This window comes from Sinocyclocheilus grahami, unplaced genomic scaffold (assembly GCF_001515645.1).
Source record: "Sinocyclocheilus grahami isolate Dianchi unplaced genomic scaffold, SAMN03320097.WGS_v1.1 scaffold285.1, whole genome shotgun sequence".
Lineage (NCBI taxonomy): Eukaryota > Metazoa > Chordata > Actinopteri > Cypriniformes > Cyprinidae > Sinocyclocheilus > Sinocyclocheilus grahami.
In genome coordinates, this window is record NW_015505464.1 from 142,088 (window position 1) to 157,555 (window position 15,468).

Consider the following 15,468-nt stretch of genomic DNA (forward strand, 5'->3'; position numbering starts at 1 on the left):
TCTCTTTACTGTTGCCGCTCGCTTGTCGCTTCACTACTACACAAGACGCTTGTGTAACTAACAGCAGAAGCTGTGTTGTCCAAATTATACAATTATATGCAGGTAAAAAATGCTTTTACTCAATTTTTATGAATGTCTTTTATATTTAGTATATTAGAAGTTAGCAGTTGTTTTGGGTTTTAGGCAAACGCTTCCACATTTTGTCTTCCAGCTTATACTCTGTGTCAGCAAAGGAAAGTGAAGTACGTCAGAAAGTCTGCAAACATTGTCATTAATTTTTTATTTGTCTTATCTTTCTAAGCAGCTACAAGAAATACGTGTTATTTTCAGGATGTATAGTCGTGTTTCTGTTTTATAATGAGACTCTGATGTTACCATCATGTAAGATATGCTGTCAGACTTGCCTCAATATATTTTTGTCACTCGACATATATATTTATATGTTAAGATTTAAGCCTAACTCTGTCCAGTTAACAGATAATGGCCAGTTGGTGTTGGAGGACAACATTTTTCTTCCCTCTTTTCTTTGAATATGATAAATGACAGCAGAGTCACCTTATCAGGGGCCACCACCCTGTCACTCCCATCTGAGCCCACTGGGCACCACACCATTGTTGAACACCCTCCTTCCTAATTATTATCTTTCAAGTCTAGTTAACTGTCAGAGATGCGTTCAGTATCCATTATGACCAAGTAGCTGAATTTGGCTCAGCTTTAATGTTTATTTTCTTTCTTGGATCAGGAAAGGACAGGTTGCATGCGTTATCAGTAGCTTTAGTATAATAATACTTGTTATATTATTTACTCATGAACTCGCTGATCGATCTTTGTCGTTTTAGACTTTGGTCAGTCTTGTTGCAGGTGTGGTAGTGTTTGGAGCTGAATGCAGAAGGTCGTAGCAGTGCTTGGTGGGGGGATTGGGGGTCTGTCGGCCTGTCATCATCTGAGCAAGAGTCCTAATGTTTCCAAGGTACAGTATCCACTTATAATTTCCATAAAATCTTTAGTCAGTCTGCATTCATACTACCATTTAAAAGTTTGATATTGGTAAGATTCTTGTTTTTGAAAGATGTCTATTATGCTCACTATAAGGCTGCATTTATTTGATCAAAAACAAACAGTAAATATTGTGAAATATTATTACAATATTATAAATAGTCTTTTCTATGTTAATGTATTTTAAAATAGAATTTATTACTGTGATGGTAAAACTGAATTTTAAGCAGCTCTTAGTCCAGTCTTCTGTGTCAGAAATCATTCAAATGTTATTCTAATATTTTGTAACATTATTAATGTCTTCACTGTCTCCGATTCTTGCAGAATAAAAGCGTCATTTATTTTCAAAAAAATCTTACTGTCCCCAAACTTTTAAACAGTGGGGTAGTTATAAATGTTAAGATAAAAGGCTCGTCAAAATTGAATCCATCTTTTACTGTGTCTAGTGTTTTTATCATTTAGATCAGGGTTCTTCTCATGCCAAGAGCCTCTTGTCGCATAATGAATTAATGTAGAACATTTAGTTGAACTTCTTAACTTCATTTTCATATTTTAATTTGTACACAAGAATAATAATTTTGGTCAAAATTGAAAACCGTTAATTTACCACCACAGACTCAACTTTCCTAAAAAGCAAATAAACTTTCCCTCCTGCATTTCTCATGGTTCAGAGCTGCTTTGAAGCCTCGGGATCTAGACAGCTTGTAATCGTTGATGAAGCAATGAAGGTCACTGCTGCTGAAGCTGTTGCTGGTTTTTAATGTGAAATTTTGATTCAGTAGATCTGCTTTCATTGCTACATTAGTAATGAAGGTCAGCAGCACACATTTTAAGTCAAAATAATAACAAATGTCCTCTAACACTGTACACCACACTCCACCTCTGCTGATGTAGATCGTACTGCTGGAGAAATCTGGGAGATGTGGGGGTTGGTTGAGCTCCATACGGAGAGATGATGGGGCCGTGTTTGAACAGGGACCACGAGGGGTGCGACCTGCAGGTGCTGTCGGCCGGAACACTTTGAATATGGTATGCATATTGAATTTATGTAAATGGCCATGGAGGTATCTATATGAATTTTAGAATTTAAATTCACATGATCACATTCATGTAATTATAATTGGTTTGGAAAATCAGTTACCACCAACTTAACAAAAACGTTGGGTTGTACCTGTACTGTAAAAATTACTGTAACTCTCATGGCTCATATGTATCAACATAATCAAGTATTATTTTCAGAAGGAAAATTTAATTGAATATTATCATTAATTTTCAGTCGACTTTATACAAGAATTGAGTTAGAATTGAGTTAGTCTTTTTATAAGAATTTCTCAATATCACTCAGTTTGAGATGATGTTGGTTTTGGCCAGTGTTATTGTTGTTCCTTGGCATAGCCACAAGAGGGCCACCATACATTTATAGTCATTAGCAGATGCTTTCTTCCTAACAAATGAAGAATATCACAAATTATAGTAAAAGCCAACAATATAGAAAATAAAAAAGAAATAGTTTCCCCCCTTTTTTCCTTAGGATTTTTTTCTATTATAGGAAGTGCTGTAAAAAAAAGTTATATTATTGTTTTCTATAATAATGCATTTTAAAATGTCACTTATTCCTGTGATGACAAAGCTGAATTTTCAGCAGCCATTATTTATGAAGTAATTCTAATATGCTGAAGAAACATTTTGTATTGTTATCAACCGTGATACAGTTTTTTTTTCAGGATCCTTTAATGAATAGAAAGTTCAAAAGAACACTATTAATTTGTAATAACATAATAAATGTTTTTACTGTCACATTTGACCAATTTAATATGTCCTTGCTAAATAAAATAATTAAAAATGATAAAAACGTACTTACCTCAAATGTTTGTAGTGTAGATTGCAGTAACTAAAGACGGTGCTATGCCAATGCTATATATCATTCAACCTCTGTTTATTCCTACTATTATTTAAATTTCCTTAAAGGGGTCATATGCTAAAAAGAACATTATTTTGTGTATTTGGTGTAATGAAATGAGTTTATGCGGTTTAAGGTTAAAAAAACACATTATTTTCCACATACTGTACGTTATTGTTTCTCCTCTATGCCCCGCCTTTCTGAAACGCATCGATTTTTACAAAGCTCACCGGGCTGAAAAAGTGAGGTGTTCTCTGATTGGCCAGCTATCCAGTGCGTTGTGATTGGCCAAATTCCTCAAGCGTGTGACGGAAATGTTATGTCCCTTACCATATTGTGATGCCTGCGGCAACCACATGTGACGACCCCGGGCTGGACTCAGCTTCGTCCACGGTGAAAGCCGATCCGGCATAATATTGTTGAAGTATTTCCTCAGCACGGATCAGCTTCAGGCATGACGAAGCGATATCGTCCTCTTTTGGAAGGCCAAACAAAGTAGTTTCGCTTTCACAACGAAGCACACAGCGCCTTCACGACATGGCGGCGGCGGCAACAATACTACAGCAAGAATAAAAGTTACGCCTTCTTTCTTTGCGTGAACATTTGGACTTAATTTAATTTTATATTAGCACATATTTTTTATAATCCTACTGCTCAAAATACCTGGGATTTTCCCAAAATAACCACTAAATGGAGTCAAGATATATTTTTGTTGTTGATATGGACTACATTGACGAGAGTGATGTAGTAATGTTCACTATGAAGCTTACATGTACCTGAGAGAAAACAGATTTGACCATCTGATTTTCACCAGTAAGAAAAAAGTGTTTTAAAGCTTGTTGTTTTGCAGAACATCACAGTTATATATGACATGAGAATAAGGCCTGAAGTTAGGAAGAACATTTTAAGGAAAATATAATTATATTTTCATAATGAAAACAGAGACACTGATGTTGATGTGTCTGCATTCAAGCATTTCAGTGGGCTTAAATAGATCACCCTTTACAGCAGATTTAGTTCACAAACAACTGACAGTTTTGACCTAAATATGATTTTCAGTTATAATTAATCCTAAAATTCGACATTAGTAACTTACTTTTAGCAGCGCGGTTCTTACTTGTGAATTCAGTTTACTGGAGACTCGCACTAAACGGTTCATTTGAATCAGCTGCAATCGGTTCATTCTAATTCATGAATGAATGGTGCGATTTGTGAATCGATTTAAAAGGTTCATTGAAAAGAATCAAATCAGATACTTGAAAAATGTACTTAAGTACAGTAACGAATTAAAACTACTCCGTTACTGTCCACCACTGGATTTACCTGAAGTACCTTGAGGAAGAGTGAAACTGCATTCCAGAAGACAGAAAAGACTGTATTTACAATGTACCTTTCCTCAGGCTTTTAAAGATTAATGCTCATATTTATGAAGAAGGAATATTCTAGTTATTGTTTTCTTGTGCAGGTCTCTGAGTTGGGTCTTGAGTCTGAAATCCTGCCTGTTACAAAGGATCATGTGGCGTCTAAGAACCGTTTCCTGTATGTGAAGGGACAGCTGCACAAGATGCCATCGGGACCAGGGTGAGAAGAAACTCCACTCTGTGTGCAGTTACCTATTTGAATTCATAAATATTCCTTATCTTGTTCTCCTTTCCTCTAGTGGGGTTATCCGCACCATCCCTCCTTTCTCTCGACCCATAATTCAGAGCGTTCTGAAGGAGGTACTGATCAGGAAAGGGACAGAGGAAGATGAATCTGTGCATGCGTTTGTGTCCAGACGAATGGGTTCTGAGGTGAGAACTAGCATGGAGACTCAATGACCTGTTAAACGACCCATGCTGTCCTTGTCCTGTACGACGTGCTTTGCTGTAATGACAAATCAGTCTCAAATGTGTAGCGACAGGAGAGAATCTGAAACTGATTCAGGCCACCTGATTGTCTCTCTCCGTGCAGTTGGCTGATATAGCCATAGACAGCCTGTGTAGAGGAGTTTTTGCTGGAGACAGCAGACAGTTGAGTGTACGGTCCTGCTTTCCACCTCTTTATGAAGCAGAGCGGTCTCGGGGCTCCATCGTGCTGGGCATGCTGATGGGTTCAGGTGAGGGCGCAGAAGGGCCAGTAGGCGTAAACCTAGTGTTCACCTAATCTGTTTTTGTACTTTCTTTTTTGCCACCGTGCAATGCGTTAATATGACTTTAAATTTATATTTGCTTCTTTTAAGGAGCATTTCAGCTAAATGTTTAAGACAAATGTGAATCCTTTTGGCCTATATACTGTATATTAACAATAATAATAATAATATAATAATAATTATCATTAACAATAATACTGAAAAAAATAACAACAACAAAATAATTATTTATATTTTTTACAAAACGTGTTGCTAAATAGTTTAAAAATTGTTTGAAATTTTTTTGTCACTTTTGATCAATTTAATGTAGCGCTATATAATGTATTATCAATTGAATGGAAATATATATCCATTATAGCAACTGTTAATATTGTATTCGCAATTCGCATATAATGATGACATTACGTTTTACGACATTATGATATTTAAATATTCATGGTTACACCTTTAAAAACCGTAATGCATAATTTTTTTTTAATTGAAAAATGTTGGGAAAATATTTTTTTATATTTGTTTATCATTAATAGGTAATTATTTATTAAGATGTTATCATAATCATGATTGCAATTACTTATGGATAATTTATGTTTATAATTATTTAATAGATTTAGGATTTTGTTGTTTATTATAAATACTTTAATATACCTTTTACAATGCATAATTAATCAGATTTCATAGAAAGTGTTACTGATTAATGTTTGTTTGTATTCATATTATGTAAGGAGGTGGTCCTAAAGTAGTCCCTTCTGACTTGGCAAAGAGAGCATCTAAAGAGTCCTGGACTCAATGGTCTCTTAAAAGAGGCATGCAGGCATTCCCAGAGGCCTTGGAGGACATGCTGAAGAGACGAGAACGAGTGGAGCTTCATCATCATGCCAAAGTGAAGAGTCTGAATATGAACGGTGGAGGCTGGGAGGTGAGATGATGGCCCAGCAGAAAGACATAACATATTTTGACATTCAACCTAGAAGGACTGACTCAATATCTTTTAGTCCATCAGTTAAGATGAAGAAACTGAGTGTTGTTTAACTAGTTTTTAAATATATATTTTAAATAGATCAAACTAGATGATGGCATCTCTTTGAAAGCTGATCATGTGATTTCTACGCTACCTGCATCAGGTAAATTCACTCATTTTACAGTGGTGTACTCCAATGTTTCCTATTCTGGTACACAACATTTGTTTGCTTCATTTTAAGTCTAATTTAGTGAGTTTATTTAATGATTGATACAAGCTGAAAAAAGTCCAATAGAAATTTACATTTACATTTACTGTGTGTATTCTCACATTCAATTCACATAGCGAGATCCCAACTGAAGTTAAGTGTGATCACTATTGCTGTGGCGCTGTAGGTTCACACACTGCTCTCTACCCAGACAACATGCCTATTAATAGAAAGTAGATTTTTACATGAATTTATGTATTTTTATTTATTTAACCAGAATTGGCCTCTGTGCTGCCCCCAGCTGCTCAACACCTGTCCGAACAGCTGCGATCCATCGCTTCTGTAAATGTCGCTGTGGTGAATTTGGAATATGAAGGCTTCATCCTTCCTTTTACTGTAAGACTTCACTCAGTGATTTTAAATACATGAGACAAAAAATAATGTAGGCCCCTAAACCATTAAATACTCAAGTCTGGTTGTTTTGTTCAGTTCATATTCTCATTGCCTGGAAGATCTTTCCTAACTGTACATACATCAAAGCACTTTATGCATGTGTAGGCATTTTTAATATTGAGTGTGTTTGTATATGTGCACATGCTCTAAATATTTCAGGGCTTTGGACATTTGGTGCCTTCCTCTGAAGATCCTGGTCTGTTGGGGGTGGTGTACGATTCTGTTCCCTTTCCACAACACAATCGGAGTGGAGGATTGACCACTAGACTGACGGTGAGACTGACCTCTCATATACACTAAGGTTTTTTCTACCTTCTACATTCAGTAGATTTTTTTTTGTAAGAAATGAATAGTTTTATTCTGCAAAGACACCTTAAATTTGCCAAAAGTGACAGTAAATACTTTTACATGGTTACAAAATAGTCAAACGCAAAAAGTAAAGCAGCACAACTGTTTTCAACAATGATGATAATAATAAATGTTTTTTGAGCATCAAATTAGCATATTAGGATGATTTCTGAAGGATCATGTTGTGACACAGAAGACTGGAGTAATGGTGCTGAAAATTCAGCCTTGTCATCACATCACATTTTAAAATATATTAAAATAGAAAACCGCTATTTTAAATTGCAGTCTTATTTCACTTTTTTATTTAATTATTTTATTTATTTTGCAATTTTGATCAAATAAAAAAATTTTTTTCAAAAATCTTACCATCCCCAAACCTTTGAGCAGTAGTGTACAGTTTATTGCACACTATCCACAAAATTATGATTTTGTAGGTTTGATAGGATATTATTGTGAAATGTTTATTATAAAATATTTTATTATTTTTATTATAAAATAAAAGTTAAAACATTTAGGTGGGGACAAGGCTAAAAATAGGAAATCTGGCTAAATGAAAGTAACACTTTTAAAAATAAAGAAAAAATACATAAACAAAATTAAAAACACATTGGTGAATATTTGCCGGTTTAGAAAATGAACCTGATGCTCTCAAAGGTCTCTGGAGAGATGCGTCTCTAAACCAATAGCCCCATCAGCGATTTGTGAGTCTCTGACATGAATTCTTCTCCCTTCCCCTTTTAGGAACATATTACATGCGGTAATAAAAATAGCCTTCGGTACTCTGTGGTCCTCACAACAACAAAAATTGCCATTGCATTATTAATTTCTCACCCACTTAAATCATTATTAATTTAATAGTTAGATGTCCTTTGCTTAGAACATGTTGTTTTTCCCCTGCTTGAAAACATCTATATAGTCGAGAGGCCAAAAACTTCTAGATTCAGAGTGCCATTAGAGGAGCTGAAATATGCTTTGAGCAGTGTTAGCAACCTGAATAACATAATGCAACTCCCTCCAGCTGGGGAATCCGTCATGTGAGTGGATGTTATGAGGATGATCCAGCTGTTATCATGACCGTAGCCATTTCTGTGAATGGTGTTATTTTCTAGTGTAATTACTAGCAGTTTGTGTGTGTGTTTGAATGAAGGTGATGATGGGGGGCGCGTGGTTTGAGCAGACGTTTGGTCATCCTGATTCAGTGACGAAGCAGACGCTGTTGGATCGAGCCACCCAGGCTGTGACCTCTCACCTGGGCGTAAACTCTCAACCTGTATGGAGCTGCGTCGCTTTACACAAGGTGAGACTATGTGTTTAAATAACGCAAAAAGCCATTGAGGCTGTGCATTACAGTGATTTTACAACAGGTGAGGTGTGTTCTATGCAAAGCGGTGTGCCTAAAAACCCCACATTCTCTGTAAACATGGCCTTGAGTAGCTTATCGATATTATAAAATATATGCAAGTATAAAATAAAACGACATAGGCTCATTGGAAATACGTGCCTCTACCTACATTTCAGCAAAACTCAAAAAACGTTCTTATTCATATGAATCGCTGCAGTTTCCAGTTGAAATGAACACTAGAGGCAGTAAAACTCCCACAACTTTTATTCCTTTTCACACAAAGTATGATTTGCAGGTTCACAGTTTCGATTACTTGAGGAATATTATGTTATGAATTCAAAACAATTTTAAGATGCTGCGAGATTTGAAAACTGGTGCATTTGAAGGTTAGCGTCACATATCCAGCTTCATATGCATGAGTTTTCAAATTCAGTAAGTTTGCTCGGTAGCTCACGCGATACGGCGTTGCACTTAAAGGGTTAGTTCACTCAAAAATGAAAATTAGCACATAAATTACTTGCGCTCAAGTCATCCTAGGTGTATATGACTTTCTTCTTTCAGACGAATCCAGTCGTTGTTATATTAAAAATTGTCTTTGATCTTTCAAGCTGTTTCATGGCACTCAGCTGGTGTTGCATGCGTCAGTCCAAAACAAGTTAAATAAAAAGCGCCCATCCATTAAAAAAAAGTGTCTCACACGGCTCCAGGGGGTGAACAAAGGCCTTCTGTAGTGAATTGGTGCGTTTTTGTAAGAAAAATATCCATATTCAAAACTTAATAATCACTTTAATGTAGCTTGCGCTCACTGTTGTAAAGGGAAGCAGTTCTGGGCGGATGACGTATGGAGGTCGGCTTTGCAGCTTCGGTACGAACCCCATCAAACTACGGTTCAACAAAACAACTAAAATCCACATAAGGAAGTTAAAATAGCATGGCTACATCAACAAATGCATTTTTATATCACTTTTGCATTTGTTAACACTATCGGGTAGGTTTAGGGTTCGGTTTGGTGTAGGGGATATTTCCAACACGATACAGCATTAACTTTTAGCGACACTCCTCGGATATTTGAATTATGAACCACCGCAATACGTACCTGAAGCAACGTAATACAGACACAGCAAATACGTGCCAATATCAACGTAACAAAACGTGCCAGGGTCACGTATTGAACCCGCGTTTTAGCGCCACTCACTGGACCTTTGAAACTGCCGCGAAATGTGCAGTAAGGTACGTAATAACGGTGCTGCAGAAATGTTTTTAGAGGCACGTATTTTGAATGAGCCTGGTTGAAATAAAAAGATAAAGATATACTGAAGTGTATTTGATTGTGCTAAAGTGGAACTATTGCAAGTATACTTCAGGTACACTTTAAACATTTGGCATTTAAATACTGATATTAATCAAAAATCATACAATCTTCGTCAATAGTACCCCAAATAAAGTTTAATTATAATTTTTGTATCAGTAAGTCTCGAGGGATTTGTCAGTAAATATGTTAATAGATTCAAACTATACTTAGTATGAAATAAATTTATTTAAAATATATTATTATTTTGCTAGGGAACCACTGTTATTTAAATTGTTACATATACATATTCATGGTCTTACATTTTCATAAACTGTAATTTAGAAAAATATGAAAAATTGTATAAACATGTATGTATGTATGGTATAATGTAATCTGTGAATATACCCTGAAGTTGGTTGTTGCTATTATGAAATGGTGGAAAATTGGTGTCAATGTTCTATAAATTATAAATAATAGTAATAATACAGCCCCAATTCCAGAGAAGTTGGGACATTTTGTAAAATGCAATAAAATCAAGAATCTGTGATTTGTTCATTCTCTTTAACTTTTATTTAATTGACAAAAGTACAAAGAAAAGATTTCCAAAGTTTTCACTGACCAACATAAATGCATTTTGTAAATATGAACAAATTTGAATTTTGATGGCTGCAACACACTCCAAAAAAGTTGGGACAGAGGCATGTTTAACAATGTGTCACATCAACCTTACTTTTAATTACAATGTTTCATTGTTTGGGAATTGAGGATACTAATTGTTAAAGTTTTGCAAGCAAAATTTTTGTCCAGTCTTGCTTGATACAAGACTTCAGAAGCTCAGCAGTCTGTGATCATCGTTGTCTGATTCTCCTTTTCATGACTGGTCATACATTTTCATTTACATTTTTGTCTTGATTTAATAACCATGGACTTCCCATGAAAGACATCATCTTGATGGCAGTATATATCTCTGTACAATCCCAATATATGCCTCCATGTCAATAGTACCTTCGCACATAAACCAGTCACCCATGCTCTTTGCTCTGCTGCACCCCATACCATGACAGACATTTGCTTTTGCTTCTGTCGCTAATGAAAGTCTGAATGGTCCCTTTGGTCTTTGGGACTGAGAACTCAAAATCCATTTTTCCTGAAACAAGTTGAACTGTGGACTCATCTGAGTACTGCACACATTTTCACTGTCTTTTTGACTATCTGAGATGAGCTCTGGCCTAGAAAACCCAGAAGCATCGCTGCATAGAATTGATGTATAGCTTTCTCCTAGAGTAACAGATATTCAAGTTGCATTTCTTGATGCAGCAGCAGACTGTGGTAAATGACAGTGGTTTTCTGAAGTACTTCTAAGCCCATGTGGCTATATTTAACACCGCAGCATGACGGTTTCTTATGCAAGGCCAACTGAGGGCTCAAAGGTCAAGCACATTCAACTGAGGTTTCCTGCCTTGACCTACATGTACTGTGATTTCTCTGGATTCCCTAAATCTTTTCACAATATTATGTATGGTACTTGGTGAAAGACCTAAATTCTTTTTAGTTTAGCATTGCGAAATGTGATTTTTGATTTGTTTGACACTTCTCTCATGAAATTTGGCACAAAATGATGAGCCATGATCCAGCTTTGCTTGCAAAGACTGAGATGCTCCTATTATACTCAAACATGATACCTTGACCTATTACCAATTCACCTGCTTACTGTGAACTGTTTCAAAACAATTTAACGTGGATATTCTAAAGCTTTTGACTTTTATTTTGCCTCTGTCCCAACTTTTTTGGAATGTGTTGCAGTCGTCAAAAACTAAATTAGTTCATATTTACAAAATACATTTACGTTGGTCAGTGAAAACTTTGTGAATCGTTTCTTTGTACTTTTGTCAATTAAATAAAAGTTAAAGAGAATTAACAAATCGTAGATTCTTGATTTTATTGCATTTTACAAAACGTCCCAACTTCTCTGGAATTGGGGTTGTACATTTTGTTTATAATGTTTCTATACATTTTATATGTAAAATCTTGTAAAAAAAAATAAAGAATTTTGGGATAGATATGTGATGTGATATATATTAATATAACTAATAATAATAATACGGTCCCACTTTATATTAAGTGGCCCTAATACCTGTGTGCTTACATAGTAACTAGATGTGTATGTAGTATGTAAACACAGTAAGTACACATTGGTACATAGTATCTAGAGCTGTAATATTTATGTAACTACATACATGTAACAACCCTCCGAATGGTTTGTGTAAGTACAAATGTGTAACAGGACATATATAACTACATTTTGTAACAACAATATGTATAAGAGTAATTGGAACAGTTTGATCCAGGAGGTGGAGATGGGTAGGTTTAGGGGTGGAAATGGGATCCAGGGGGTGGAAATGGGTAGGCTTATGGATATGTAAAGTGGGAAGAGTTGGATCTCAAGTTGGTGGAGTTGGTGCACCACTGTAATACCAGTGTACATGGTAACTCCTCAGGAACTGTCCACTTAATATAAAGTGTAACACTTTCTTTACCAAAAAGTGTTGTTACCAATGTCCTGTTGCACATCTGTATTTACACATACCATTCAGTGGGTTGTTACATATGTGTAGTTACACAACCATTACAGCTGTAGATACTATGTACCAATGTGTACTTACACTGGGGTTACATATGTGCACATCTAGTTACTATGTAAGTACATGGGTATTAGGGCCACTTAATATAAAGTGGGACCCAATAATATGTGTTTTTGTTTGTTTTATAGATATGTGAATATATCTGTAGACATAGCCTTGAGTTGGTTATTGCTATTATGAAATGGCAAACGTGAAATAAAGATGTCAATGTTCAATTACTACTACTACTACTAATAATAATAATATTTTTTAAATACTATACATTTTAGCTATATATATTTTTTAAATATATTTATATGTATGTTTTATATAAAAAGGTTTTGTTTAAGGAGCACGTATTATGGATTACTTTTTTGAAGTAAGAGTCTGTTCATTACATAAAGTGTTGAGTCAATCATAACAAAGCATTTATGCATGTAATTCCTAAAGATGCAAAAATAGCCAGTGTAATTCTCCGGGTCAGAGAAAGGGTGTAAAACATTTGTGTAAAACTAAATTTGACAGTTTTTGGTTGAACTTTGGTGGATCTGTGAAGAAAATTAAATTGCTACAAAAGTCTAGAATATGGCTCCATTAATTTACATTCATTTGAAGAACGGCCAAAAAATCTTTACTATCCAAGCTCTGGCTTGAGTCAGCCATGCACAGCATCAGCTTTATGGAGCTCACAGCCACCAGATGCCCTCAGTCGTCTCTCTGGGGTTCTGTTCTGACATAAATCAAGGCAGATGGTCCATTTCTTTAAACATTACCCCTGCCCTCCATCTCTGTGGTTCTGGGAGTTCAGTGAGCAGAACAGAAGCGAGCGCCGCTGTGGCAGGAGGGCTCCGGGAGGGTCACTCGTTTCAGGCCGGAGATGACAGACTGGCATTGGGGGGGCGAGAGGAGCAACTAGCTGCTCTACTTCATTTCTGACTGACTTATTCTTAATTATGTGGTCATAGAGCAAGAAGAAAATTTCCACCTTACTGCGCCCACACACACATACTCTTACATTTTTTTTTTCATGCTACATTGTCTCATTGTCTTTTGAACAGTTTAATTACCCTTATACACTCTCACAAAGAGAAGAGATATTCGGGCTGCTACTTTATCTGGAATCTCATATCTGAAAGATTTTTTTTTTTGATTAATGAATGTAATTTCTTTTGTGTTTTTCTCTGCTCTGTCATTCCTGTTATTAAATAATTTTATCTATGCGATTTCTCTTTTCAGAACTGCATTCCGCAGTATCATTTAGGACACTGGAAACGACTTGGTGAGTTTATTAATCACCCAAACTCATTCCACTATCCTTCCCCCAAGTCATGTAAATGAGGGACAGTTGTGTGTGCTGTTTCTTATTTTCAGAAAAGATGAGGCAATACATCAGCAACCACAATCTGCCCCTTACACTGGCGGGAGCGTCCTACGATGGTGTCTCTGTCAATGATGTTATATTTAGTGGGCGGACTGCAGCTGAGGGTCTCATTGGGAAAACATGATTCCTGGGAAGGAATCACTAATATATGAACAACATGCTTTACTTGAACCCAGAATGGAAATCAAGAAGATTACATCCAATTGTTTGGTGATGCACTATGTTTAAAAAATCACTATTAGTATAATTTGATATATCATGTTTTGTTTTCCATTAAAATCTAAATGTCCTTCAAAGAAGATACATTGACTTCAGAAATAAAACTGAAAGGTAATAAGAGTGAAAATATTTTGTAATTTATTGGCTTGACATTTTCTTAAACATCCCTAAATTTTAATATTTCTCTTTTTTCAGTGAAAAATTAGTCACCCATAATTAACTTTACCAGTATTATCAGTTAATTGCAGCCAAATAATTGTAGAATTTGACTGTGCCCATGTGGTGCATGAATTAAATGTTTTCTTTTATGTTTGTCTGTGGTGAAATTGAACTTTGGATGAGGAATATTATACATTTTCATCAGTCATTTTCATCAAAGTTTGACATCTTGGGCTGTGAAATTGTCAATTGCTACTGGTATCTCACCAGAACTCATTCTTGCATTAGGAAAGGTTACTCTGACCTTCATTCACATTACCTCAGCACCTATCAAAAATGGCTAGGGGTAGACTCAGATTTTTGAAATAGTATATTTTCAACCATTTCCTCCATTTGTCTGAAAGAAGGTGGTGGTTTTCAGGTGTTTGGACTAGGCTGAGATGAAGTGCCATTAGATCAGGCTGCACTAAAAAACATTTTGCACTGAAAATTTCACACCATTAAACTGAAGTGGTTTCAATGGCAAATTTACAACTTATATTTTGCATTTGAGCCAAGCAGCAGATTGGTAATGGCTGTGACCATCTGCGTTGTCATTGACTTTTTTTTTTTTTAAGTTTACTATTACTCAGAGAACCAGACCTTTAATTGGTGCTTGAGAGCCATTTGTTTCACACACCGATGCTTTGCAAAGCATTTCTCTTAATGGGTCACGCAGCTTCAATTTGTGATGATGTTTTATCACAGAAATGCACAGGTGTGCCTTTTTGCCTTTTACATGCAGTAATTGTGAGACATCAGTGAATGCAATTTTATATTGCATTGTTACATTATGGATCCACTAGCAATGGAGACTGATTGTGCTGTTTTCGGCCTTAGGTGCTTATGGTGAATGGGACTTTTTGTATAGTATGTAACTCAGCAATAATTCCATGAAAGATTTTTTTCTGACAACCGCTTAATAAATTATCATGTTTTTGTGTGATTGTCTCAGAGCAATGGCTCTTTGAGTATGATAAATAAATGAGATGTGTTTGGTTTGTTGTGTGTAATGTGGTTAAATTCTTTAATAACTTCTATCCATTAATGAAAAGACAGTAAATTCAACTAGGAGTGCCTGTACAGTTTAAAGCAAAGAAGCCTGCAGCTAAACAGGAGTTAACATTAATAAAACAGAACATAACTGAAATATTTAATGTGCAAATTACACAAGCCCACCCCCTGAAACCATTATCTGACAAATGGCAAATTCACCTTGAAAAATTATTGTTTGCAATGACATGCTTCTGTTGTTTTCACCTCTGGGTCTGTTGACAGCTCAGTTGGAAAGTTATTTGACAGAAGGCACACCGTCAAACACAGACAAAGAAAGCTGCGCCTGCCAGCAACCTTGAAATGTATTGTTCCTCATTGGTTTCGTAATTCGCACATTTTAAGTGATTTCCTGTCCTGTCTGGCTCA

The 15,468-nt window shown here is 35.7% G+C and overlaps 1 protein-coding gene across 2 annotated transcripts; it reads left to right on the top strand.

Moving 5' to 3' along the window:
- On the top strand, nt 1-15,007 carry ppox (protoporphyrinogen oxidase). 2 transcript variants are annotated; one of them, XM_016292395.1, is made up of 13 exons: nt 1-102; nt 840-970; nt 1,891-2,025; nt 4,362-4,477; nt 4,557-4,689; nt 4,850-4,994; nt 5,750-5,943; nt 6,085-6,148; nt 6,471-6,589; nt 6,806-6,919; nt 8,142-8,291; nt 13,485-13,527; nt 13,620-15,007. In XM_016292395.1, exons 2-13 carry the CDS (start codon nt 884-886, stop codon nt 13,751-13,753), a joined length of 1,434 nt encoding a protein of 477 aa, XP_016147881.1. In that variant the 5' UTR covers nt 1-102; nt 840-883; the 3' UTR covers nt 13,754-15,007. The 2 variants fall into 2 exon arrangements, with proteins under 2 accessions (XP_016147881.1, XP_016147882.1); XM_016292396.1 differs by having other exon boundaries at nt 862-970.
- Nucleotides 15,008-15,468: the final 461 nt, after the last annotated feature.